The sequence below is a fragment of the Meles meles genome, chromosome 6, assembly GCF_922984935.1.
Source record: "Meles meles chromosome 6, mMelMel3.1 paternal haplotype, whole genome shotgun sequence".
Classification (NCBI taxonomy): Eukaryota; Metazoa; Chordata; class Mammalia; order Carnivora; family Mustelidae; genus Meles; species Meles meles.
In genome coordinates, this window is record NC_060071.1 from 56,884,830 (window position 1) to 56,887,256 (window position 2,427).

The following is a 2,427-nucleotide window of genomic DNA, read 5'->3' on the forward strand; positions in this document are numbered from 1 at the left end:
TTCCCTGAGTGGGGGGCTGGGATGGAAGAGAAGAAGGATCTGTCTTCCAGATAAAGCCTTATGGACTTTGAAGGGATTGCAATAGTGATTAGTTCTATGTGAATTGGGCCAGATTGTATTAGTTTTGATCCCAAAATCAAAAGTTTTGGCTCATGTTCACTATGTTATATCTCATGAGTAATCATGGCATCAACCCTGAGAGGAGGCACAGGGTATCAAATGCAGAGACAACCTGGTGGTAGAGAGCAGCTCCACATGACAGCTCTAGTTCTTCTGGGTAATCGCAGTTGAGAGGCCATGAGCATATCAGGTCGGTCCTAATGCTGTAGTAGAAACAGGCTTTCATATTTTTGACTTCTCTCCCAATCTATTAACATAATTAGTATAATTGACATTTTCTCCTATTGTCCTTCTTCAGGGAGCCGTGCCAACAAAGCCAATGGATAGAATGAATCACTCCGTGGTGTCAGAGTTTGTGTTCCTGGGACTCACCAACTCCTGGGAGATCCAACTTCTCCTCTTTGTGTTCTCCTCCACGTTTTATGTGGCAAGCATGATGGGAAACTCCCTCATCATGCTCACTGTGACTTGCGACCCTCACTTGCACTCGCCCATGTACTTTCTGTTGGCCAACCTCTCCTTCATTGACCTGGGAGTTTCTTCAGTCACTTCTCCCAAGATGATTTATGATCTTTTCAGAAAGCATAAAGTCATCTCCTTTGGTGGTTGCATCGCTCAAATCTTCTTTATCCACGTCATTGGTGGTGTGGAGATGGTGCTGCTCATTGCCATGGCCTTTGACAGATATGTTGCCATATGTAAGCCTCTCCACTACCTGACCATCATGAGCCCAGGAATGTGCATCTTCTTTTTAGTGGCTGCCTGGATGACTGGCCTCATCCACTCTGTGGTGCAGTTGGCTTTTGTGGTAAACTTGCCCTTCTGTGGTCCTAACATATTGGACAGTTTTTACTGTGACCTGCCTCGGTTCATCAAACTTGCCTGCACAGATACCTACCAACTAGAGTTTATGGTCACAGCCAATAGTGGATTCATCTCTGTTGGCTCCTTCTTCTTACTGATCATTTCCTATATCATCATCATTCTCAGTGTTCAGAAACACTCTTCAGCTGGTTCATCCAAGGCTCTGTCCACACTCTCAGCTCACATCACTGTGGTGTTCTTGTTCTTTGGTCCTTTGATATTTGTCTATATGTGGCCATCTCCCACCACACACCTGGATAAGTTTCTGGCCATCTTTGATGCTGTTCTCACTCCCTTCTTGAATCCAGTCATCTATACATTCAGGAATCAAGAAATGAAGGTGGCAATGAGGAGAGTATGCAGACAGCTAGTGAATTACAGGAAGATCTCTTAAGTGATGCCAGTATTGTCAATAGCCCTTGTTGATTCCTGATGTTCATTACTGGTGGTCAAACTCAGAGAAAAGCTCTTGTTTGTTCTACCTTGATTTGACTATACATGCTGATATTGAATCTATTTTTATGTTTCATTTAGGAGGGAAAGACATTCACTTTTGAAAATACAGAAAGAGTTACATATGAAGTATTTTAAATCTGATTATAATAATTTGGAGACTTAATTCCAAAGGAATAATATTTGTGTGAAATAATTGTTAGAAATGCAAAAGAGGGTAGACTTCTTTAAGGACTTCAGAATAGGGAGAGCTGTCTCTCTCTCTTCTTAAAGGAATCCCTACTCAATGGGGGGATTTGCTGACAGAAATGAACTAAGTCTTCTTATTGTATGCTGCAGCTTGCCCATGTTCTACCCCTTCTGTGGGTCTCTTGCCAGGGCTGTGCAAGGATGGCAGTATCTTTGAAAGCACACACACAGAATCTGAGAACACACATACTAGAGCCCAGTGGGTGAACATCTGGGTAGTAGCCATGTATTCTTAGAACAAAAGGAACTGAGAAAAGGCTCTTTCTCCTTTGTTAGTATTATACTATTCAAACCCAGGATATTCTCTTTCCCTTTTGTCTTCTACTTCTTCACTTTTCCTCAGTCACTTAGGGCCTCTTGGCTAAGATGTTCCCTAACCTCCTTCCCTCTCATTTTTCAGGCTTTCTTCCTTCTCCTTCTCCCTGTTCCATCATTGCTCCTTTGTCATGTCAAGTTGTATAAGACATGAAACCTGTGGAAGAGGCAATTTATTACAGTTATAATAGAGCCATTTAAAAGAGAGTAATGGGGGTGCCTTCCCTTTTCCCACTTCCCTTCACTTGGTGCTCTGTCCCCTTCTAATTTCCCTTACTGCTGTCCTATTAATTTATTATTTTTTCTTCTTTCTGTTATTGAGTTATAAATAAAATATAATATTGTTAGTTTTGGGCATACAAAATAATTATTCAGTATTTGTATATACTGCAAAATAATAACCACAAAAATGTAGTTAACATCTGT

The 2,427-nt window shown here is 41.3% G+C and overlaps 1 protein-coding gene across 1 annotated transcript; it reads left to right on the forward strand.

Moving 5' to 3' along the window:
* Positions 1-439: 439 nt before the first annotated feature.
* On the forward strand, positions 440-1,378 carry LOC123944366 (olfactory receptor 4F3/4F16/4F29-like). The gene has a single exon (XM_046009434.1). The coding sequence runs from the start codon at positions 440-442 to the stop codon at positions 1,376-1,378; it is 939 nt and encodes a 312-aa protein (XP_045865390.1).
* The last annotated feature ends 1,049 nt before the right edge of the window (positions 1,379-2,427 follow it).

Coding starts and splice junctions, on each gene's coding strand:
- LOC123944366 (XM_046009434.1), top strand. CDS start 440: ATGGATAGAATGAATCACTCCGTGGTGTCAGAGTTTGTGTTCCTGGGA.